The 23829-nt window shown below is 45.7% G+C and overlaps 1 protein-coding gene across 6 annotated transcripts in view; it reads right to left on the bottom strand.

The window, feature by feature from the left end:
- Nucleotides 1-794: 794 nt before the first annotated feature.
- Mpzl1 (myelin protein zero like 1) overlaps nucleotides 795-23829 on the bottom strand; it is a 70354-nt gene continuing 47319 nt past the window's right edge. For 3 of the 6 annotated variants that reach the window (XM_004865202.4, XM_021244654.2, XM_087206845.1), the window contains 5 exons: nucleotides 22426-22592; nucleotides 15123-15336; nucleotides 14286-14418; nucleotides 11930-12032; nucleotides 795-2100 (listed from right to left, as the gene is read on the bottom strand). In XM_004865202.4, coding sequence (XP_004865259.1) covers nucleotides 1999-2100; nucleotides 11930-12032; nucleotides 14286-14418; nucleotides 15123-15336; nucleotides 22426-22592 — 719 coding nt within the window. In that variant the 3' untranslated portion in view covers nucleotides 795-1998. Of the gene's footprint in view, nucleotides 2101-11929; nucleotides 12033-13038; nucleotides 14185-14285; nucleotides 14419-15122; nucleotides 15337-22425; nucleotides 22593-23740; nucleotide 23829 lie in introns of those variants that run through there. The other 3 variants (XR_015449488.1, XM_021244653.2, XM_087206846.1) reach the window with 3 other exon arrangements.

The raw sequence follows: 23829 nt of genomic DNA, 5'->3' as shown, positions 1-23829 counted from the left end.
GCTCGGGGACAGGGAGGAAAGGCACAGGTGCCACTGGAAGTGCCTCCCCACCGGGGCCGGCTTCACACATGGACACGCACACCCTGGGCTCTGGGCGACTTGTATGCTTCCCACCTGAAGCAGCTGTGTGTGGAGGCCCAGCAATGGTATCGTCATGTCAGCACTGGTTTGAGGGACAGAGACAATCCCAGCACCCCTTGAAATACGTGAAAGAGGACTTCGAGGAAAAGCTTGGGGTACAAGGCAGAGGGGAGCACTTCACTTTGTGAGGTGGCCCGGGGAAGCTGCTCTGTGTTAATCCTGTGTCTCCTTGAGCTGGACCCGTGAACCCGGAGAAGCAGAGACACAGAGGACACAAACCAGGCCATGCCCAGCTTCAGCCCACATGTGTGTGGTGACAAAACCGATCCCACTCACACATACGGAACGGACAGTGGAACAAATGGTTCCTCAGAAAATCAGACCTCATGTGTGCGACAGGTGAGATTTGAAGCTCACCTTTGAGGCCCTTTTCCCGTTCTTCTACCTCGTATGCACCATCAAACCTAAATCGGGCTTCACTCTCTTGGTCTTCATCCTTCAAGCACTCCCCAAAGATGCAGAAGACAGGAAGGAAAAAGGAAGCAGCTTCCACTGGACTCAGCATGGGAGGAAAACCACCACTCCCCTCGCGCCCACTCACCCCAGCTCGCTCTGCAGCCACCTACGTGGCCTGCTTCCGTACTTGCAGCTTCCAGACAGCTTTAGTGGGAAAAGTTTCTTTTAAAACAAAGCAACCACGAAAAATGGGAGAATGACAATATAAATAACTTTAATGATCTTCACCAAGCTTATCATTCCCAGATTCAAGGCGGGGTCGAGGATAGTCATTGGGAGAAAGAGGTTTGGAAAGAAAATTCATGATCTCTTCTTTTCCTCATCTTACTGTTTATCAATTCCAAGTCATGGGGGAAAGTAGAAAAAACCCAAACCAACCCAAAACAGAGAAGAGAGTCTCAAAGCAGCAGTTCTAGCCCTACTTGATTTGTTTAAATCTTGATGTCCTTCAACCTCACAGATCTGAGGTATCGGAAGCTGTGATAAAAGCTGTGCCTGGTGGCCAGAAACAGCCTCTTCCCTGGCGTTGGACTGAAGCTCTGGGGTGACCTGGTCACCCCTCTCGCCTGCCTTCTGCTTCTTCCACATGGGGCAATTTCAAGCCGGAAGCCCTTCATTGAGGAGGGTAACAGCTACCTTTCCCCTCCAAGTGCTGCTGTGCTCAAGCAAAGGCTGGGCTTTTTACTTTAATCGCCTCTATGACATGGAGCTAACTTACCTAGGGGGAAATGACCTTTGCTATAATGAACCCACAACTTGATACACTGTACTTAAATGGTATGACATTAAAGTGACTCTACACGACATATAAAAGCTTTTTTTAAAAAAAAAATGCCCTGTAGTTTAGAAAATCATCAACAGAAACTTCTCAGACTGTCTTCAAGTGGCACAGTTAATGGACGCTAAGAGCTACAACCAAATGTGTCTGTCCCTGTGTTAAAGGCCACCCTGGCTAGAGTTGCATCACGGCATCTCAATCCTCTAACTACAATAAATGCTAAGACTGGTTGAGCCCTTGATGAAAAGGCCATGTCTGCTGGAAATACTAAAAGGTGTGCTACTGTCTCCTTTAAGGCAAACGATAGCTAAATGACGGTGATAGGAATGTTTCTGAAATTTCCCAATTGTAAATGACCCTGAAAGAACATACAAAAACAGCAAGACACTTTATACATACACGGAATCACAACAACATTTCATCATGCAACACCGGCTCCTCACATCAGGAAGATTAAATAGAACATTTATACATATCCTTTATACATGTCTTTGTCCCTCTCTGAGTACACATGTGTGTGTCCTTCCTGGGTCCCCAAGGCCACACTTGGTTATGGGCTACATTTTCTGCACAAGAGTCCAGTTTGGGTTTGCTTCTTGCTTAGGATATGTTCTGGGTCTTCTCTAATTCTTCCGGATGTCTGCGTACACCACAGACTCTGACTTGTTGATCTTGTCACTGTGATGACCGCCAGAGTGGTCTAGTTGCGCATATATGACTGGGCCCTAGAGACGAGAGGCAGAATTAGAGGTCTGGAAAAACTGGAGGCTCTCGCAGGAATAGGCATGGAAGTAATCCTTAAAATGGCAACACCATGGTTCCAAAGCAGACTTCCTGCTTCTGAACAAGAAGACCTCTGATGAACAATACATCCAGGTCTGACTTTAAAACACGATTGGCCATACACTGAAAATTGTTAAAGCTGGTACTTGGGGATTTGCTATATCATTCTCTATACTACTGAAACTTTCTGTAACAATATACTCTTTCTTCTTAGAAATGTCCTTTTTTAACATCTGGTACCTAACTCTTTAATCTTTGCATTGGAATCAGAGATCTCTGGAACCAAGGAGAGTATTTCTGTCAATGTGGAACCCACTGAAATCATGAATAATCCACATAAAACCCAGCATAGTGAGTAAAGATATAATCAATTTAAACTAGATACTTTAGGGGACAGGGATTTAGCTCAGTGGTTCCAGTGCCTGCCTCACAAGCACAAGGTCCCCAGTTCAATCCCCGGTACCTAACAAATAAAATAAACTAGATACTTTATACAGATAGGTATTTTATTTTTTATTCATTTTGTTTATTTATCAGTTTTCATTCAAGATAACAAGTTGGTTCTCCATCCCTTTCTAAAGGTGACCAATTGTCATCCTTTTCTTCCTAAATATGAACTCATAGATTTAAACATACAGGATGAATTTCAATCCATTGCAATTATTATCCTTGTTAAAGCTGAAATGGTACTACAATAAGCCAGTCGGAGCCTCATCAACATGGTTCCTGAGTATGGTGGCATGATTCTAGTTGTCTTTGAAAGCATCTTTGCCATCCTGTATCATACATATCCCCGGCTCACCTTGTGTATTTCCTGGCCCAGGCTTGGAATTAGTTATTTCTCTAAGGACCCCTGGGCTTTTTGTAGAAGGAACTGATATTTCCAAAATCAGTTTTGCCTATGGAGAATGCTCATTGCTACTGAGTCAGTCATCATTTCTAGAGCATTTCAATAGCCCAACGCTGGGGGCAATGGAGGAGGAACACACACACACTCATGAGTTCATAATGATACTTCCAATTCAAATATGGGAATACAGAATTTTCACTTAGACCCTTCTAGCTCCTTTCTTAGACACTAAGAATCTTGGTTCTGAAAGACATAGAAGGCGATAGAATATCACAAACTGAAATAATTCATTTTACCTCATATTACACATCAAATGGTCTCAGAATCACAGTAATAATAAAACTACCAATATAATTAAAGAAACATTACAAATTTTAAATGACTCCCCATCTGTCTCCCCCCCACTTTTGAGACAGTCTTGCTATGTAGTTCAGGCTGGCCTTGAACTCATTATGTAGTACAGGCCTCAGATAGGTATTTTAAAGCATTTCAAATATTCTTTTTAAAATAAATTTTATTTTATCCATTTCCCCCTCAAATATTCTTTAATATAACTATGTATAGCATAATTCTTTTAGTCTGATCCTATCATGACTAATCAAAATATGGTTTTTTGATTCTTTGGGTTTTTTTTTTTCTGTTTTCTTTTTTGGTGCTGGGGAATTGAGCCCTAGGGCTTTGTGCTTTGTCACTGAGCTACACCCCAGCCTCCTGCTAGCAGTGAGCAAGAGGCTAAAGTCCCAGAGAGCTGTCAGGGTCAATCCCTGAACTCAAGGAACAGAGCGAGGCCCTGACTCAGGGGAAGAGGTCCAGGCAGGGGCCAAGGGGTCAAACATCAGGCAGTTGGTTGCACTTCCGTGTCTGTTCAGTCCCTTCTGACTCACAGATTCTTCAATTATAAACAAAAATGACAACAGAACAACCTTGGTTTTAAAAGAGAAATTTAATATAAACCAAAGCCGACAACCTCTCTGCCAACCCAGAGATCTGTCAATGAAAAATCCAACGATGCACTTAAGCTTTCAACTGTAAAGTCATAAATGCAGTAACCAAAAGCAACACACGTATTCCCATGCCCTTCAGAGTGCGAGCTGGGAGCCTTTGGCGTGCAGACGCCCCGACTTCCCCGGGAGGGGCAGTCCCAGTGGTGAGGGCTGGGGACATTCCTCTAATGTGGAGTTACAGAGTAAGCAGGCGCATCTGAGCTTGGGCAGGGCAGTGCCCAGGTTGGAATTCAGGAGCTTTTCTTCACCAGTACAGAACAGCACCTGCCATGTGGCCTCAAGTGTATCCTGAGCCTTTAAACATCAGTTTCTTCATCTCTAGAATGGCACTGATAATAGCACCTAGACCTTTTATTGTTCTGAGACTGAAATGAGAGGACACCCATAAATAACTATAATCAGTGCTTAATACATGCTAATTAATATTACTGTCAACATATACACAAATATACTTTAAAATACCCTGAGGTAACTGAGCAAGGAAACCAAAAGTCAAACTCCAGATGTGGTGTTCAGTGTGTAGATGATTCTGCTTAACGCCCACCATGGGTAAAATCAGCAGACCCATCAATCATACTGAATCGTACAGAGACCCTCCTTATTCATCTCAGAAAGCTGCAAGGAAAACAAAAGGAAATGCGAATCCAAAAGGAAACATAAAAGCTAACAGGATAGACTTCTTAAGATTAAGATATGTAACAACCTAGATAATACAGTCCCACACCACCATCCCTAAAGGGTCCTTAGGGGCTTCAGGGTGTTCATGGCAGAAGGAGCTCACAGTGCCTTGGGGGCTGTGCAAATGAATCAGCTCTTTTTTGACTGCATTGACAGCCTTTGCAATATAACGCCATGTATCATCTTTCTATCTAGAGAAAGAATGGATTTCTCCGCTCCTTGAATCTGCGCCATCTTGGGACCTACTTTGACCAACAGAAGGAGACAGAAGTGACACTGTGCATCAGTGACCTCAACAGGCTTTGCAGATCCACTCATCTCTTACTGATCTCGGGACCCACATGGCCACCACCACCTGTGAACAAGCCGCAATAGACCCCTGGTCAATGAGAGACACCGAGCCCGGTTGTCCTCTCTCTGCCCAGCCAACTTCAGCTCTGCGTTAAGAGCACTGCTGACTGTCCAGCCCCCAGTCAACCTTCCGACCAAGGGCAAATGCAAAGTGTGTCAGCAGACATGACCCAGTGAGCCAGATGGAAGGCCTGCCCGACCACTCTGCAGAACTGGGAGCCAAAGAAATAAATGGTGGTTTCAAGCCACTCTGTTTTACACAGCAATAGAGAATGGATTCACCATTCAAGAGGAAAATGAACAAAGCAAAGAAGAAAAACAATACAGAATCCATCTGCATTAGTCAGCAAACATTACTGTACTCGTAAGTTCATTTGTGGGAGACAAGATTGTCTTCCACGGCAAGAGAACACAGCAGGCTGCTGAAAGTGGCAAGGGAAGGGCCAGTGATTTAGCTCAGTAGTTCCGCCACCTGCCTCGAGAGCGCAAGGTCCCGAGTTTGATCCCTCGTACCAAAAACAAAGTGGCAAGGGAAACAATGAAGGAATCTCTTCCACCTTATGGATGTGGTTTTCTTCCAGTTGTTTACCACTATCTAATGTGATTCCCACTCTTTTTCCCTTAGGACGTAAGACAGTCTCATGTCAGGGACCTTGTGAACTGTCAAGGGCTACGGGCCAGGTGAAGGGGCGGCTGAGAGAATGGATGCACAGGAACTGGATGGTGTGGGCTGAGGTCACAGACTGGCTGAGCCTTCTAGCTCGAGCTGGAAGAGCTCGCTGAAGCTTGGTCTCTGTGGAACATACCACAGGACCGTGACTTTGAGAGCCAATGAGTTCAGGACTGCAGGGGGACCAGAGGATACAGGGCCAGCTCAGAAACGAACCTGCCATTGCTACCACAAGCAATATATAAGAACAAAGAAAGAAAAGAGTGATGATGACAAAATCCACACTAACTGGGCTGTTTTAATTGTACATCTTTGCATTCACATTCCCTATCCTTTTTTTTTTTTTTTTTAATCCCAACAAAGAATTACAGAAATTAAGTGAAAATTCTTTTTGGGTATATTTTCCCCCAAGTATTTACTCTACAGATAGGCCTTAATTACTGAAAATATCCCAAGAAACCAATTGTCTGACCTGTTTTTTAGTTATCATTAGTGACTGATTAACTCTGAGTTCTACTTGTAACACATTTATTACCATATAAAAACTGCCAGGTGCAGGGACGTACACCTGTAATACCAGGACTTAGGTGGCTGAGGAAGAAGGATTGCAAGTTCGAAGCCAGTTTGGGCAGCTTAGTGTGACCACCTCAAAATAAAAACTAAAAAGAGGGCCGGGGATATAGCTCAGTCTAAAGCCCCTTGGTTCAACCCCCAGTACCACAAAAACAATCACACTGACGGAGGGTGGATTGTTAGATATCCCCCCAAAACTTCATGGGTGGGGCTTTTGGAAGTGACTGGATCATGGGTATGTGATGCTGGATTAGACCACTGATTGGTTTAGCATAATTCTGGGTGTGGACGACAGATTTGTTGAAGAGGGAAAATGGACCCTGGGTGTGGGTGGAATCAACCAATAGGCTTGTAGTCTGGATGGAATAAAAAGGGAAAGAAGAAAGTCATGCTGCCTCCTACCTGCAATGCCATGGACTGTTTCTCTTCTGCCATGACCCTCTGCCATGCCAGGTGACCAGAGACTGAACTCCCTACAAACTTTGAGCTTAAAATGAACCCTTCCTCCTTTAACTTGTGGGTGTTGGATATTTTTTTTTTGGTACCAGGGATCAAACTCGGGACCTTGCACTTGCAAAGCAGGTGGCAGAACCACTGAGCTAAATCCCAGGCCAGGTGTTGGATATTTTGTTCCAGCAATAGAAAAGTACCTAAGACATGGGGGAAAAAGGTCCAAAAGAGCAAAGAATCTGCCTCTAAGTATATATGAAGTGCAATAAAAAATATATAGCATGTTTAAATTAAAATAATTATTACAGTTAAAGACAGTGACATTAATTCCCCTGAAAAGTCCTGAGTGTCTTTCATTGCATCATCACTGCTGCCTCTATGTCCTGAATTAACTTACCTTTCACGGTCATTTTGACTTGAGAAAGAGTCAGACTCACATGGTGCCAGAACCAGCAAATAAGTGGATGAGGACACACCGTCATGTTTTTGTGAGCCTCCCTTTCCATTGGGTGGCTCTGGACGGCAGCATTCACTGCATTTTGATCACCCTGAACTAATTCCTCAGAAGTCACTACAGTACCTCCTGTAGTACAATTTACATAGTCTCCGAAGTCTTCTAGAATTTGATTCTGGCCCTTCAGGCATTAAAGAAATCATTTCTAACACTGCAGCACAGGATCAGTGAGGAATAGTATCTGCTTTTACCATATGCTTTTCAACTGTAGACAAAGCCCTTTTCTCAGTATTTGTGACACTTTTAAAAGCCAAATATAAATATAAAACATACCTATGTGTTATGACTTTTGGTTTTGTTTTTTTTATTCTTGGTACCGGGGATAGAACTCGGGTTCTTGAGCTTGCAAGGTAGGTGGCAGAACCACTGAGCTAAATCCCCAGCCCAGTTATGACTTTCTTTGAAATACTGCTTATTAAAACAGAGTTGGAAAGAACTGGACAAGCAGACTAGAGTATCATATGTCTTAGAACCAGGCAGATCTGGGCTAACTTCAGCTCCGCCACTAACTACTGACCCCAAGCAAGTGACTCAATTCACTAAACCTCAGTTTCTTCATGCATAAAAAGGGGGAAATAAAAGAACCTGTCTTGTAGGACACACGTGATGTCTAAACAACAAAATGCACCCAAGGTACTTCTTCAAACATTACTGTATGCACTGTGGCTGCTAAATACATAATTACTCCATTTAATCCCTCTTCTCCAAAACTACCAGCCTTTTACATGCAGAGCACTAACCATTTCCAGAAAGGCTCCAGAAAACCAATTATTCGTCAAATATTTTACAGAAATTACTTTATGTCAGTCTTGGTCAACACTAAGCTTTATAAGAAATGGCTTGCTTATCGCCCCCCATGCAGTGACACTCCAAGCTCAAGGCCGGGCCTGCTGTCACCCTCCCCAAGCAGCCACCCACTCCCTGTGCTCGCAGGACCCTCATGTGGTCCTGGTGCTCACCCTGCCTCGGCTCAGGCTAACGGCCCAGCCCAGCTCCTCCCCGCAGGTGAACCTGGACAGTGTCTAAGCCACCTGTAATGCTTGTCCCTTGGCAGGTGACTGGAAGGGGTATCAGAATGTGACCCACTCTTGGCTAACAGGGATTAGGAGAAGTTGCTGGAGGTCCATCTTGGTTACTTTTCTTGCTGCTGAGACAAAATACCCAACACGGTAAGTTAAAGGAGGAAAGGTTTATTTTGGCTCACGGTTTGTAGAGGTTTCAGTCCATGGTTGGCTGGCTCCAAGCCAGGGCGGCACAGCAGAGGGGCATCGCAGGGGAGAAACAGTCCATGAGAGAGCAGGCAGGCAGCAGCAAGCAACAACAGCAGCCAGCCTGGCTTTCCCTTTGTAGTGCGTACAGGCTATAAGCCCATCACTGATTGGTGCCGTGTATACCCAGGGCGGGGCTTCCATTATCCATACCCTTAATCCCAGTATCACACATATTCACACTCTAACTCAGCAACTTGGGAACTCCTCACCTATGAGCACAGGAGGCTTTGGGAGGACATCTAGATACAAGCCATAGCAGGGGCTTCTGGTAAAGGTTTCCCCCGAAATAAAAACTTCATATCAAGACAGGCAGGGTGGCACAGCCTGTAATCCCGGCACTCTAGGAGGCTGAGGCGGGAGGATCATAAATTGAGCCTTGCTTGGGCAACTTAGTGACTTAGTGAGACCCTGTCTCAAAATTTAAAATGGGCAACTCAGTGCAAAGGCCCAAGGTTCAATCCCTATTATTAGTAACAAAACAAACTTCAAGAGAAGGTCAACATTGGACCTAATCACTTAATTTGATTTCAATTCTTGTCCAATTCAATTTTCAACTAGAATCACAGAAAGCACTAACTTCATGAACCGAGACATCCCCGTACTAATGCTATGATTCTCAGATGACGGCTGTAGGTGCAAATAAGAAGGTTGTTTTTGTTTGGTTGTTTTGTTTTGTTTTTGTACCAGGATTGAACTCAGGATCTTGTGCTTGTGAGGCAGGCCCAGGCAATGCTGAGCTAAATCCCTGGCCCGCAAATACGAAGTTCTGCTGCTTGGAAGCAAGGCTTGATGGGCCCCTCCAAGCAATAGTTCCTACCAGCCCTCTTGTCACACATCTGACTGCCATCTATGAGGATGGCAACGCCTAAACCTGTCCATATGCAGCCCTCTACCATGGGCCGACATTTAGGGCTGGGAGGCTGAGAAGGTGTTTAGAGATCACCTTGCTCCACCCATCACTCCGAAGAGGACAGGACAGACGTCCAGGTTAAAAGCCTCCTCAGGCTAACTCCACTAGCTGTTTCCAGAATTAATCTTAGCTTGTATAACGTTACTAATCCTTAAAGCACTACCTTGGAGTTTTAGCTAAATATGAAAATTTCCTCAAGGTTGTTTGCCAGAATATTTAATTTTTTTTTCTCTCCACATCATGGAAAAGCCTAAAAGTTATCTGAACATCCTAGGAGACTCTGCAGCACCTGGGGGCTCAGGGTCCCTGTGTTCCCCATGTTTGGCCCACGCTGTATACACAATGGATTCAGCAAGAGGAGCAGAGCAGGTCAAGTTCTTCCCGAGCTGTGGAAAATCTTTTCCTTCTCTGTGAAAAACTGAAGTGCGTGTACCTGGAGGACTCGGGTGAGAACACCTTCCCTGAAACACCAGCTCTCTGACAAGGACGCCCTCAGAGCCCCTGACTGAAGGTGGCGCTGTGATGGGTACAGGATCCCTCCCCGGAGCTCCCCGGGGCTCCCCGGAGCTCAGGGCTGGGTGCAGTGTCCGAAGCCAAGTTTCTAGCTTCAGAGCACGCCCAGCGATGTAAGTGAACATAAGCACCAAACAGAAGGCAAAAGTTACGTGGCAGGTGTGCTGGAACTCATTCGGTCCACTCAAAGACATGTAGCAACTGGCAAAGAATTCACAAGATCCAGAAACAGGTAAAGCAGAAAAGAGTTGGTTTTTCTTCTTTGCTTTCTTTTTCTGACATAGGGGCTCACCATGTTGCTTCAGAAAGTGGCTTTAACAATAATTATAAGCCTATGAATGACTTGGAAAATAACTGGGACAAAGAGTGTTTCTATGCAATCTGACCATCTCTGTTTTATTCACTTGTTTATTTTTTGGTGCTAGGGATTGGACTCAAGGCTTCGCACTCTACCACTGAGCTACGCTCCCCAACCTCTCTTTTAACTGGAGTGCTCTATCTACAGACAATGCAATCACTGGCAGAGCTGAGTTTAATTCTACTACTTCGCTACAGGAATACACTCTCTCTCCTCTTTCCTTCCTTCCCTATCTCTCTCCCCTCCTTGTACTTAGCATTGAACCCAGGGCCTTTGCACGGAGCTACATCCCCAGCTCCCTTTAAAAAAAAGAAAGAAAGAAATTGAGACAGAATCTTGCAAAGTCACTAAGTTGCGCACACCCGTGAGAATGCCGGGCTCTGTTTCCATTTGCCTCCCCGCAGTGCAGGGGAGACGCCGCAGACGGTGAGCTGGGGCAACCACAGGATTCGTGCTCTTTGCTTCCTTTCCCTCAAGGATCACAGTGCTGTAGAACTCATTTCCCAGCATCTTGAAAACAAACCTTCTCTCCTTCCTCTTTTTCCTAGTTTGTTTTCAGCAGGAATAGCAATGCTGGGAGAACTTCAAGGGCAGAATTAACTTTTCTAAAGCTTCCTTAGATACTACTAAACTCTCCTGGCTTCATTTCAACCCTGTTCCCAATCACAATTCAAAGGAGCAAACTGGCGGAGGAGGTGTGTTAAGGGGAGAGACAGAGATAAAGACAGAGACAGAGAACACAAACAAGGCAGTAGCCTGAAGCTGTAGCAAAGAAGTTGCGATCTAAGAGCCTGGGATTGAGCCCCAATTCTGTCACTCACTTGTGTAGCTTTCCTTATCTACCATTAATAAAGCCCGAGTTTCCTCACTGATATGTTTCCTCACCATATGCAACAACTACGAATAAGACTGTAGGACTGATTAGCAAACTTTCACAAACACTGCCTTCCCCTAAATCCATTTCGACCACAGCTCCTCCTCAGGGCCAAGCATAACTGGTAGAATTCCTGAGAAAGCTTTCAACCCCAGAAGATCCCCACTGACTGTCAGTTAGGAAGCTTGTCTGCCGTGCCTCGGCTATAGTTAGAGCAGCATAGCCAAAGCATAGCACAACCACAATGCCAGATACCAAATAAGTTACTTTTCTTCTGTACTTTCTACAGTAAGCAGAAACCAAAATCATTCCCTGTTCATCAAGCCTAACAATAATTCAGATAAATACTTTCAATTCTAAAGGATCATTAAGATATATTTGTTTTTACTAATACGAAGAAAAGTTTCTCCTGCCAATTTCTTATCTTACAGAGTACTTCAGTAGAGAATACAGTCCATTAGCTTTTACTTCTGCGGGCAATTAAAGAAGAATTTTTTACAGCTGACAGAGTCATTTCCTAATTCTACTCAGGCCAAAGGAACCGCATTTGCTGGAAAACTGTACTGAGGTCAGATTCTTCTCCACACATCTTTTGTGGTCTTCTTAGACCACCCCTTTAACTGCCCTTCTGTCCCTCTCTCTGTCTGTCTGTCTGTCTCTCTTTCATAGCCCAGCATTCTTTCTTACACCCAGACATTGACAAGGCACCAAACTGCAGAGCCAGGGCGGAGGACAGAACTGCCGTCAGCTGTTACCTGGTGCGATCCGGAAGGCAGACTCTTTACTAGACCCTCTGTGTCGGAGGGGGACTTCTGTGGAGCCTGCTTAACCGGTGACAAACTCTCTGATGTACTGCAGCTGATGGAGTGGCAATTTGGAGAACAAATGTAAAAAAAAAAAAAAAAGAAAAGAAAAATTTAAAAATTAAAATAAATGGAAACAAAAATACAGAAATGCAAGTGATGGTAAGATGAAACAGCAGATGTATAAAAACAGAAGACAACAAAACCACGATATCACAACGATCATGTATCTAAAACTCTTTTCTATCCCTGACACTCATTCGTTCATCTAAGCCTTCTTAATGGCAATGTCTTTATGATCATCGAAGGTAAATCTCTTCTGAATGTATTTTAAAAATTAGAGACATACAGGCAGGCATATGGTCTGGCCTGTATTGTTTTCCCCATTTTCTAGCTCCCTGCATTTTGTTTCCCACAATAGCCCAACCAAACATTCCCAAAACAAAAAACGAAACAGAACTCCAAAACTAACCACCCAGGAAGTCATACACAGTGAAACTATGGAAATGAACTGCTTCAGGGCCCGAGGGAATCTCGGGCAGAAAGTGCTCTCACTGATACGTCATCGGCATCCTAAGTGCCAGGGAGTAATTCATTTAAAACTTCCTACTGAGATGTGTCATCACTGTAGCTTAAAGCCTTTAATGGCTTAAGTTTGGCAAGGGTCACACTGAAAGTGTCATTACTAAGACCAAAGCATACTAGGCATTCTGCAACTGCCTTCTGAGGTGGGAGGCCACAGGCCCTGGGCCAAAAAGGCTTCATTATTCTAACACTAGGAAGGTCGTAATCATTGATAATGAAGTTCATGTGTGAAAAAGGAAACATACGCATGCACACATACACAACGGCATTTTACATGAAGAACATGTATATTCAGATGAACCCAGTTTCACCTGGATATTCTATTCAACATGTTTCCAGGATGATGACGGGACACACCTGTGTACACACCATACTACCTACTGGGTTAGATCAGGGCTCGCTGGTTAGTTGTCAACAAGGGGAACGGCTGATACATACACATGAATATTAACAGCAACGGGCGATGTATTAGTTACCATGTGTCTACTGGGAGTGGAAGAGGAGACCCAGCCCTGTTACAGTCCCAATGTCTTCTACGTCAGCTTTTCTTAAGAAGTGGAAGGTAAGCAGGACTTGATCCCAGCAGAGCAAGGCAGAAAAGCACAGGAGGGGGGAAAAAACCAAAATAAGATGAGCAGCACTCATGATGCCATGCAGGACTCCAAGGAACATTTCCCTGCCCCTCCACTAACCCGGAAGCAAGCACTGCAGACTGGCATGTCACTGCTCTGAATTAGTGCCACATGGAAAACCAACATCTAGCTATATTTAATCCCAGGACTCTCACCATGCAGGAAGCAATGCAATCAGCAGAACAGAAGCATTCCGAGCAAGTACTATCTGAACTTGAACACTCAGACTGGTTTAACCACAGCACACCTCAGAACCCTCCTCCAGCAGGGCCCAAAGTTAGAGGTTCCCACCGTCCACAGCAGGAGACTGGGCCATGCCGTCCTCTCCACTCACAGCGCCTCCGGGACGGTCGGGGGCGGGGGGACTGCGCACCCGTCACACACCCCGTGTCACAGCCTCCAACCCTAGGCTTACCCGGGCGCTCTACAGCGCTTGTGTGGGTTAGCTTTCTGGCTGGAGTGGGGAGAAGAAGATTAATCTTTAATCAGACACACACCCTGGGCTCAAAGGTGTCCCTTCTGAGAAGCCATAAGCAAAAAGAAAGTCGACTTGTCTTTATTGCTGGTACATGGTGTTAAGTCTTACTATTCAGATTTGGGTGAATCTAGCCAACAATGATCAAAGCAATATAACTGCTTAGGTTTGGGGCAGGGGAACTTCAAAAAGGAAAAGCCCTGCACCATCTCAGTGGGCTATGTGGGAGTTTATTAGCACAGCTTCTTCGGTAGGGTTTTATGTTTACCCAACTGCAATAAAGAACTTTATTAGATTATTTCCAAGAGATTTAAAAACTTTTAAAATGGAAGTGATGTTTGTGGCTTAGGAATACTAACTGTGGGGTGGATGGTGCTGAAACAGAGAGCCCAGACTGCTGAGCAGTTTGTTTCCCCAAACCTAAGAAGCAACCCACAGACAAGGGACTCGAAGCACATTCCACCTTGAATAGCAGGCCGCTGACTTCTGCTGGTCTCTGGGGGAGACTGCCGACTCTGACGTGAAAGCCAATGGTATATCATCATTCTTCACAATCCTTTTTTCATAAAGCTGATTTCTTCCCCCTGCCCTTCCCCGACAGAAGCGTGTTGCTTACCCAGTATAATCCCGTTTAGCGTTCTTCCGTCGATAGAGCACAGCCAGGATCATGCTAATGAACAGAGTGACACCTAGGACCACAGCAGACACTATACCCACCACCACGGAAACCGGGACCACGGGCAGATTCTCTAGATAGAAAGAACAAAGCAGAAGTAAGGCACCCTGCTGCAGAGGGAAGAAATGGAATCTTACTCTGTTAGCAAGCAAGCCTTCCATCAGCAGTTACTTCATTTATCCTCTCTCACTACCTAAGCTATATATTCTAGTATCTAATTGATAACGCATGAATATTAACTGGAAAAGAATGAAACACAGAACCGAGTATTTCTATACCCACAGTTTCTCTCAGCGTTTTAAAATCAAAGTGAAACTGGAGGTGTGAATTCCTATCAGTCTGCTCTTCAACAGAGAGAGGAGACTTTGTATCAAAAGGAGACATCAGAACCTGCAGTTCCTGCTTATTCTTAACAAAAAGGGAAAAAATAACAGTATTGCGAGATATCAAAGTTTTTTTTCTCAGAGATTATCAACATACTATCAATCCCCTTCTTTCTGCTGCCCACTGCATTTAACCACAATGAATTCATTCTTAATTGTAATTAACTGTGGAAAATGAATCCTCTGAACGTCAGGTCTCAGAACCCTCTGCTGACTCAGTAGCAGCTCCCCACGCCCAGGTATGTCTGAGGGACCCACAGGTCCACAGAAACAGGGAGCACAACTTCATGGCATGGACCCTCCCTCCAAACACACCTGGGAATGTCACTCTCGTTCCCCAACTGAACCGAAGCTGAGGGGACTGCGGCTTACTGCCGAATGACTGCAGAAGTACCTTTTTCCAACACATAGAGCCTAATGTGTCCAGGCTGGACAACAATGTCAGGAGGGTTTTTGACATCACAGATGTAGGTGCCGTTGTGTATAGACTGCATATTTTCTATGTTGATTGATGCATCTTTCTTGTCAAGGTCCCCAGCCCAGCTGATTCTGTCCTTAAATGGTGGATAATTCCCAAGGTACACTTGCCCTTGGGAGTAGTGGAAAAACTGCAATCAGAAAACGAGAACATTAGAGTTATTACCAGAGGAAGAATTCCTACAGTCTGCAACAGGTCTGCTGAGAAAGTTTCTTTAAAAAACAAAACAAAACTGGGCACAGAAAGAATTGCAAATCACACAACACATCTCAGGATGTGGGATCCAGGCCAGACAGAGGTTTGGGGATCCCGAGGTTCAAACCCCAGGTTTCAGTCAAAGAAACAGACATGTATATCATCTCTAAGCCTCTCAACATCCCATTGGTATAATTATGATCATCTATATTTCTATAAGAAAGGAGAGAGATGAAAAAGCCACTGTCCCAAGGTCATAGGACATGGTGGACCCAGAGTCAAAACTAGGCCCACTTGAATCTTCCAAGTGATGACACCAGGATGAAGCCTGGGGAGCCCAGAGTCTTACGCCTGGCCACCGAGATGTACAGAGGCAGAAACAAGGCCTAAAGATCACAGATCTAGTACATGTGAGCTTCTCCCTCTTACCGATTCCCAGGAAGCACGAAATACTTTCTCTTGCCTCTGAAGGCTCAGCTTTAACCATTCTCTTCACTCTCTCCTCAGACCTGCTTTTAACAAAGAAGGTCATTTCTCAAAGTGAACCTTCAAAGCCAGCACCTGGGAAGTTAGGTAAGGCCTGACAGCACACGCAGCTGTCAGCTTCTGCGGGAGGCTTGACGCTTCTGTTCTCAGTCCCACGTAGGTGATGGCAGGGTAGAAATCAGTTTCACTGGCAATTTAAATAGGATATTTTCAGGGCGCTTCGAGGGTGCTGAAAACCCCGGTGTAGTCCATCCTTAATGGCTACAGGAGACCAGCTCGAAACTGCATTGGGCAGGCTATAAAATATTATTCATGAATTGGCTTATTTATAAATTTTTTATTTATCGAATTGTGAGTCAATCCAAGGCCTACATGTCAATCTCCAAATGAGCCTTCAACTGGCATACAGAAGTCCCTATGCCAGTGGTCACAAGTGAGATCTCAATGATCGATGAAATTGTGACGTCTCTATGACAAGAAAACACTACCACTGAGGATTTACAACTCTTGTGCAGGCATTCTCCCAGATCAAACGTTAGATAACGATAAGGCAGGTGGCTTGTTAACCATGACCTGCAAGATAACACAGGTGGCTTGTTAATGGTGACCTGTCCTTGCAAAGAATGCACATTAGTTTTTACACCCCTACTATGTTGTGTGAACAATAAATACCAACTAGTCCAGAGGTCGTGGTCTTAGCCAGGAAAAGCTAAGATCAAATCCTAGCACCCTGATAAACTATCATTCATTCTTTATTCTTCGTTCTTTGTCTATTATATTTCATCCTCCGCTGTACCCCCGATAAATGCCCACTGGTATTTTGTGAAGTCCTCAATCTTCTCCTCCATGGTCAGTGTCCCCTGAGATCTAGACTTCTCACCCGACTGCCTATTCACGGTCCTGAGTTCAATCCCCAGTACCGAAAACAAAAACAAAAACAAACTTGTGCTGAAACTTAATCCCGGCGGTGACGATGTGAGGTGGTGGGAAGTGTGAGAGGCACTGAGGCTTCGAGTGTTGAACAAAGGGAGTTGATCTCAGATCCTTGATCTCAGACCCTTGATCTCAGACTCTCTAGCCTTGTCTCTAAGAAATAGTTTCTGTTCTCAGTAAATTACCCAGCCTGTGGCATCTTGTTCGAGCAGTGCAGAATGGGCTCAGATAGCTATTTGTCTCCTAAACCATAAATCTTCGAGTACTCCTTCATCTTTCTTCCTATGAAATTCACAGCTTAATAGTGTCGGTCTACCTTACAAATACTCCACTTTCTGTCATCTCCGCTTAATTCCCACTAACAACACCCAAGGTGACTCTGTCAGCATCTTGGATGATGGTGTGCTCTCCCGAATCTGACTACAGCCTCAGAATGAAGGCGAATCCTCCCCCTAGAATACCTCAGTGATCGGTGGATAAGCACTCACAAAGTAATGATTATGACCATTTAGCGGATCTACACCCTGTATTTAATACAACCACCAGGGCCTGAGATTTTACCCTACTTGCAAACTAACCAAGATCCTTTGAAGTCTTCACTCTCTTGTAGAAGAACCAGAGACAAAGGACCTCAGTCCTTAGCACACAGCAGGGAGCACTCTGCTATAGGTTCCCTTTGCCTCCCAAGTCCCCAGGGAGGCCCAGAGGGGCTCAGGTAGGCTCCACACCGAACCACTGCCGAGACTCTAAGCTCAGGGGACCTAAATATTTGTTTGTTTATAAATTTCTCCAGCTGGACTCAAATAATTCTCCTGCTTCAACCTCCTGAGCATCTGGGGCTATAGGTGCACCCCACTGCAGCTGGCCTAGAACCCGAATCCTTTATGATGGCCAGAAGGCTTGTCTCCCTTTCCTCTGAGGACACATGGTATCTTCACTATGTGGATGGTGAGCAACACGATTTCAGTCCTCCAAAGCAGGTCACTTCTTTCGCTGCCATCCTGCAATGCCTGGTGTCCACAAAGGAGGAAAACGAGGCCTCAGTGACCTGCCCAAGGTCCTGGCCTCAGAGATGGAATCAGCACTTGGTGGGAATCGCACTTGTTGAACTGAATTGACAAATGCCTTGGTCAAACCAGTAAGAGATAGGAACCAAATGGTAAAAATTCACAAGAAAGACAGTATTTTCTTACCAACCAGTATTTGTTAAGTTCGTGTCACTAAATTAAAGCCATGAGGGATACCAAAGGTATAAGGACAGGTCCACCTTCTTTCAAAAACACTTCTATTCAGGATAAAGAAGAGGAGGAAAATGCCATATTAAGGGATCTGTATTGTAGGAGTGTTCAGATTATATAGGTAGTAAGTTATAAGGGCTGAAATGTTTTTTTGTTTGTTTTTTGGTACCAGAGATCGAACTCGGGTCCTTGCGCTTGTGCAGCAGGTGGCGAAACCACTGAGCTAAATCCCCGGCCCTGAAATGTTTTTTTAAAAAGAGGTATTATAGAGAATTCAGGAGGCAAAGACTGGGTAAAAACTAAACAGCAAGAGTTCAGAAGTAGGAATACAAAGCATAAGGCATTTTTTATTAGACTAGAAGTGATCTCATAAGAGAATAGAAATAAGGCCAACGTGACATGCTGAGCCCGCAACAAGCTTTGATGTCTAAACAAGCACCACTAACAAGGGAAACTAGGATGCAAGGCAGAACTATTTTAAGACTATATGTGTCCACCGGATGGCGTACAGGGCTGGACCGAAAAAATGAAAGAACAGAAGTAGAAGGACAAGTGTTACTGCACCAGATCCGGGCTCATAATTAACACTGCTTCCTAAAGAGCGGGGAGCAGGAAGGCTGACAAAGCCTGGGTGCCAGACACCCAGAAGGAAGAACCAGCAAATGAGCTAATTTCTCGGGTGCAGAAGGGAAGTGGTAGGAGCTAGAGGGGAAGACTCTACAGAACTGGTTCCTAAGTAGTATCACTGCTCTTAAAGAATGAGAAGGGAGGAAGAAGGGAGAAAAAAAGTGAGTTCAGTGGTAGACAACACCCGGCCCGGATTCCATGGACTGGAAGGGCCATCTATAGTATTCTGGGTTTGAATTCAATATTTTTCTTGTAAAATCAACAAAAACAGAAAGCCACCTGCTCATCTGATGGACTGTATCCTGATGTTTTAGAAATAAAAGATTCTATATCCGTAACTCCCTTCTGGAGTTAAATGTAATCAGACTAATGTGGGGGTGTAAAGTGATCAGCTAAAAACACAAGTCAGAAATGTAGCACGTTCTTAGCAGTCAGCTGGAGTTACACGAACCCTCCTCCTCAGCCCACACCACGAACCAAGTGTATCTGGAGCATGCGCTTCCCCAGGACATCTGCGAAGAGCCTGCTCTTGCTCTTCGGGCTGCAGGACCCCTTCCACACACCCCCAGAACACGGCTAAGCACTCGGTCTCACCCCAAATCCCACCCACCTGGACCCAGCAAGGAGGTTAAACACATCTGAAATCCCTGACTTTATCCTGCCATTCCGTCCTTCCCAGTCAGGACACTCACAGGTCCTGCCTTTCTATGAACTCCCGGGGACACAGGTCCACTCAGAAACATAGACATCATTACACGCTCCACCCCAGTCCAATGGTGCTGTCCCCTGGAGACTGATTTCAACATAAAGTACAAGGCTTGGATAATAGCACATATGAAAATGAAGCCATTTAGGCCAAGCAGAAAGATGTTTTTATCCCAGTTGCCAGGCATCTTGTACATACTCTAAGTGCCCTCAGAGGAGACCCCAAGTTCCTTCAGGAATGGCAGAGGGTAAATTATCATCATTTTTTTTCTTCAGACAGGGTCTCGATATGTAGGTTCAGGCTGGTCTTGAACTCACTATGTGGCTTTGAAGAGATCCTCCTGCCTCAGCCTCCCAAGTGCTGGGATTACAGGTGCACACCCCATGCTCGGCCAGAGGGCAGATTCTTCACATAAAAGCTGCTGAGTGGGAAGGTTTGAGAAAAATCTTACTCTTCATATATAAAGCACAGATAAACACTCTATCAGTAGTCCTAACATTTCATGGGACAGTGGAGAGATTAGGAAAAAAAAATCCAAAAGGTTTCCTTCTGAAATAAGGTTAAAAATGTGGAGAAGCACTGCTTTGAGCAATCCTCAAAGCCTAGAAGCAGTAAATACTCTCATCAGGGCCAGGCATGGTGGTGCACACCTGTAATCCCAGCACGTGAGAGGCTGAGACAGGAGAATCGCTACAAATTTGAGGCCAGCTTGGACTTCATCATGAGTTCAAGGCCAGCCTGAACTACTACATAGTGAGGCTCTGTTTCAAACCACCCCCCCCAAAAAGGGCTGGGGATGTAATTAAGTGAGAAGGCACTGGATTCAATCCCTGTTAGTAGGGGGGGAAAAGTCTCGTCAGACCTTTTTAAGCTAGTGCAGTCGATCTACACCTGGATTAATGGTCACATTAATATAGCACTGGAGACAGAGTAACTTCTAAAGAACAGAAGCTTACTTGGCTCATGGTTTGAAGGGCTCGGGAAGCTGGAGAGCTGACGCCAGCCTGCCTGGCATCTGCTGAGGGCCTTCGAGCCACCACACAGTGATGGGCTTGGCCTGGAGAGCTCCCCTCTCCCTCTGTGAAGCCGTCAGTGCCCCACGGGGCCACCCTGACAACCTCATCAGCTCTCACCCTCACCTCCCAGTGGCAGAGTCTCTGAAGACTATCAACATTTCAATTTGGGATTAAATTGTGGCACAGACTTCTGGGGAACGCACTCACACCACAGTACTCGTGAGCGTCCCGAGCTGGGTGCTCTCGCTCGACCACGGCAACAAGCCAGGCCCAGGAGACTGAAGCAGGAGGATCACAAGTGTGAACCAGCCTGGGCTACTTAGCAAGAACCTGTCTGAAAATAAAAAATGAAGACGTGCTGGAGATGTAGCTCAGTCAGAAGGCCCTGGGTTTGATACCTAGTCCCGCAAAAGAATAAAAAATAAATTAATAAATACATGCCGGGGATGTAGCTCGGTGCTCCCAGGGCTCAAGCTTTACAATACTACCAAACAAGAGATGGATGACAGTCTGTCCCTTTGAGCATGGGAAACTTAAAATGTGCAACACTGCTAAAGCTCCACACCACCCCGAGCACGGACCTTGCTCCTCGGGTCACTTGCCTCCTGCTCCTCTCCACACCCCACGAGGGGCCTCACTTCCTCACCTCACGGATGAGCAGCACCCGTGCATGTTTAACAAGCCCCAGCGGCATCGCAGCCCCAGCCAGCCGCAGCCTGCCCTTCTCAACCCTTCTGCCGTCTGTCTGTCATGCCCTTCATCTTGCTCCGGAGCTATCTGTGCCCTGGCTTCCTCCTCGCTCCCTGGCTGGGCTGGATTAACTAATGGTCGACTCGGGGCCCCCAGCTGGACTGAGTCAGCATGGCTCTGGCCGTGCAGGACCCACCTGAGGACTACTGGCAAAATGACATAAAAGGAGAGCGGGAGGGGAAGATTGCATTCTGCTCATTTTCCCGGAGAAGCCTGTCGCAGCTGGATTTCCTGATACGAGCTCGGCTGTTCTCGTCGGAGGGAGAGCTCGGGTCCTCGCTGTCACCGGGGTGGCTGCTGCTTTATTCCCGGGAAGCTCTGGTCTTCACCTTTGTTTTGAGCGTCGCTATCTGGCTCCAGTGCAGATCCCTCAGCCCGGTGGCCCCGACCCTTCACCCCGCCAGTGCTGAGGTCTGGCGCCTTTGATCTTGATACGGACTTGCATGAGACACTGCCGTGGGCTCCAGGCCTCTGGCTGGATTCTTCAGGTCTCTAGTGCAGACAGGTCTCTTGCAGTCCTCTGCATTTGACTTTTTGGGTGAGTATTACAAAATAATCCAATCAGTTACATGTCCTGCATTAAATCTATTCCCTTGCGAACCCTGACTACTACACTGGGTGACAGTAAAGACTGGGTTGTGGCCCTTTTTTGAAGACCTTCCATACCTAGTGCATGGTAAAAGCTTAGTAAACACTGCTAAAACAAGAAACCCATACTTAAACCAGACGAGAGCACACATGTAACAAAACCAGAAACACATAAAAGAAACAGAAATAGAAAGGGGGCAAATGAATGGTGAAAAGATACAGGATTAATCATGACTAGAACAAGCACAGTCACTGAAGGGCTATCTACCGTGTGGAAAAGATCCATTTCAAAATGGTATCTGACAGTCGGGAGGCTGAGGCAGGAGGATTGCTGTGAGTTTGAGGCCAGCCTGGGAATACAGTGAACTCAAGACCAGCCTAAACTACACAGCAAGACCTTGGCACACAAAAACAGAAACAAAAGGGGTGGGGGTTGATGAACAGAAACTGGGCGACAGTGAGAAAAAGGAAAGCAAAGTCAAGAAATGCAGCTGCATGTTAGAGATGTTGGACTTTATTTCCTTCCTCCTGGAGTGAGTGCGGCAGGAGGAGAGCCCCGAAGTCCAGGACAGGTGACAGAGGTGCTGCTTTGGTAGGGGAAGATGGAGACAGGAGCACTGGCCACAGCAGCGGGAAGGAGGCCTTCGAAGCAGGACTGCCGGGTGGCCAAGCATCCCTACCGACACGGTGGTGACCGATCCCTCAGGCTGGAAGCTCCAGGAGACGGAAGTCAGCTTGCCCGTCGTGTTGCTGGACCTGAATGTGCACGTCAGCTTCCCCTGAGTCCCGTTGGTCACGAAGATCTCTTTCGGTGTGTACACCTCCAAGGCTGACACCCCCGCTGTCACTGGGGAGGGAAGGACAAGGACGGTCAGAAAGCAGGAATCAGCATGAACGCCGTGTTCATCGTATTCATCAAGGGAGACGGCACAGACAGTTACTGGCTGCACATAGCAATCTGCTGCTACTCCACTGTACATTCCACAGCAAAGGAGCCACACACACAGTAACTGCTGACAGTCGGTTTTTAGTAAAAACATACGTTACTGCTGGGCCTGGGGGCGCACACCTGTAATCCCAGCACTCTGGAAGGCTGAGGCAGAAGAATCCCAACTCTGAACCTAGCTGCGGCAATTTAGTGACTTAGCAAGACTCTGTCTCAAAATTTTAAAATAGGCTGGGCATTGTGGCTCAATGTGAAGGCCCTGGGTTCAATCCCCAGAACTGGGGGGGAAATAAAGACATTTTTCCTACTTTAGCTATACCTAATATTTGTGTTTCTTAAATTAATAGTCATTTTAAAAAGCAGTTTCAGGTTGACAGAAATATTAAGTGGAAAGTAAGGTGTCCCACAAATTTCTTCAGAACCCTTCTCCCAGTTTTGGCTTTTCACATCTGGTGTTAGTGTGGTACATTTGTCTCAACTGAGGAACAAATATTATTCCATTAACCAGAGTCCAGAGTTTACATCAGGGCGCATGCTTCGTGTTTTCATACTATGGCTTTGACAAATGGATATAACAGCACGTTACCACATCACACAGAATAACTGCTGCCCCAGACACCCCACGCACGGCTGCCTGCCTGCCCCCCAAGCCTCTGGCTCCCCTGCCTTTTACTGTGTATTTGTCTTCTTCAGAATGCCACACATTGGAATCACACATTAGTAATCTTTTCAGGTTGGCTTCTCTCACGTTGTGATAGTCATTGAAGCTTCTGTGGCTTTCTGTGGTGAGAAATCTTATTTCCTCTGTCCATTTATTGTGCTGGGGATGGAACCCAGGGTCTTTGCACTGAGCTACACCCTGAGCCCTTTTTTATTGTGAGACAGTTTTTCACTAAGTTGCTAAATTGCTCAGGCTGGGCTCAGGCTTGAGGTTGTCCTTCCTCAGCCTCCCAGGAGTGCTGGGATGACAGGCACACACCTGGGGTCCATTTCTTTGCATTGATGAATAATATCTAATTATGTGGGTGCACCACAGTTCATTCACTCACCTACTGAAAGACTTTCTGGCTCTGGCTGCTTCCCTGATTGATGGTCTACTGATATGTGAGGCTGTATTTTCATTTCTTTACACAGTTCT

The sequence above is a fragment of the Heterocephalus glaber genome, unplaced genomic scaffold (assembly GCF_053883595.1).
Source record: "Heterocephalus glaber isolate CG9 unplaced genomic scaffold, H.glaber_assembly_v1.0 deba00000738, whole genome shotgun sequence".
Lineage (NCBI taxonomy): Eukaryota > Metazoa > Chordata > Mammalia > Rodentia > Bathyergidae > Heterocephalus > Heterocephalus glaber.
The sequence above is the reverse complement of the archived record's forward strand: the minus strand, read 5'-3'. Positions and strand labels throughout refer to the sequence as shown.